The following is an 805-nucleotide window of genomic DNA, read 5'->3' on the forward strand; positions in this document are numbered from 1 at the left end:
GACACACAAACATATACACACACACATATATATACGACGGGCTTCTTTCGGTTTCCGTCTACCAAATCCACTCATAGACACGCAGTGGGACTGAACCCGGAACCATGTGGTTGGTAAGCAAGCTACTTACCACACAGGCACTCCTACGAAAATTTTCGAAAATTTTCTGCATTTTTTTAGGGTTTTTTTTCATAGTGTATCATTTATATAAAAGTTAACAACAATAAAATTATTGACATATATACATACCTCTCTGAATCCGAGTGTGAGAACATTTTGTAGGCAGCTAGTCTGGTTTCTGAATTTCTGAAATAAGCAAAATAACAATAACAACAACCATATCTACTATAGGCACAAGGCCTAAAATTTGGGGGGAAGGGGCTAGGTGATTACATTGACCCCAGTGCTAAACTGGCACTTATCTTATCAAACCCATAAAGACGAAAGGCTAAGTCAATCTTGACAGAATTTGAACTCAGAATGTTGTTGTTGTTGGCACTCCGTCACTTACGACGTCGAGGGTTCCAGTTGATCCGATCAACGGAACAGCCTGCTCGTGAAATTAACGTGCAAGTGGCTGAGCACTCCACAGACACGTGTACCCTTAACGTAGTTCTCAGGGGATATTCAGCGTGACAGTGTGACAAGGTTGACCCTTTGAATTACAGCCACAACAGAAACAGGAAGTAAGAGCGAGAGAAAGTTGTGGTGGAAGAGTACAGCAGGGTTCGCCACCATCCCCTGCCAGAGCCGCTTTAGGTGTTTTCGCTCAATAAACACTCACAACGCCCGGTCTGGGAATCGA

General features: G+C 43.1%; 1 protein-coding gene across 1 annotated transcript in view; it reads right to left on the bottom strand.

Moving 5' to 3' along the window:
• Positions 1 to 805, bottom strand: part of LOC106875651 (telomerase reverse transcriptase) — a gene marked incomplete in the record, with an annotated part of 37508 nt that overhangs the window by 35401 nt on the left and 1302 nt on the right. The window contains 1 exon segment of the mRNA XM_052977195.1: positions 250 to 306. Coding sequence (XP_052833155.1) covers positions 250 to 306 — 57 coding nt within the window.

Source organism: Octopus bimaculoides, chromosome 27, assembly GCF_001194135.2.
Source record: "Octopus bimaculoides isolate UCB-OBI-ISO-001 chromosome 27, ASM119413v2, whole genome shotgun sequence".
Classification (NCBI taxonomy): domain Eukaryota; kingdom Metazoa; phylum Mollusca; class Cephalopoda; order Octopoda; family Octopodidae; genus Octopus; species Octopus bimaculoides.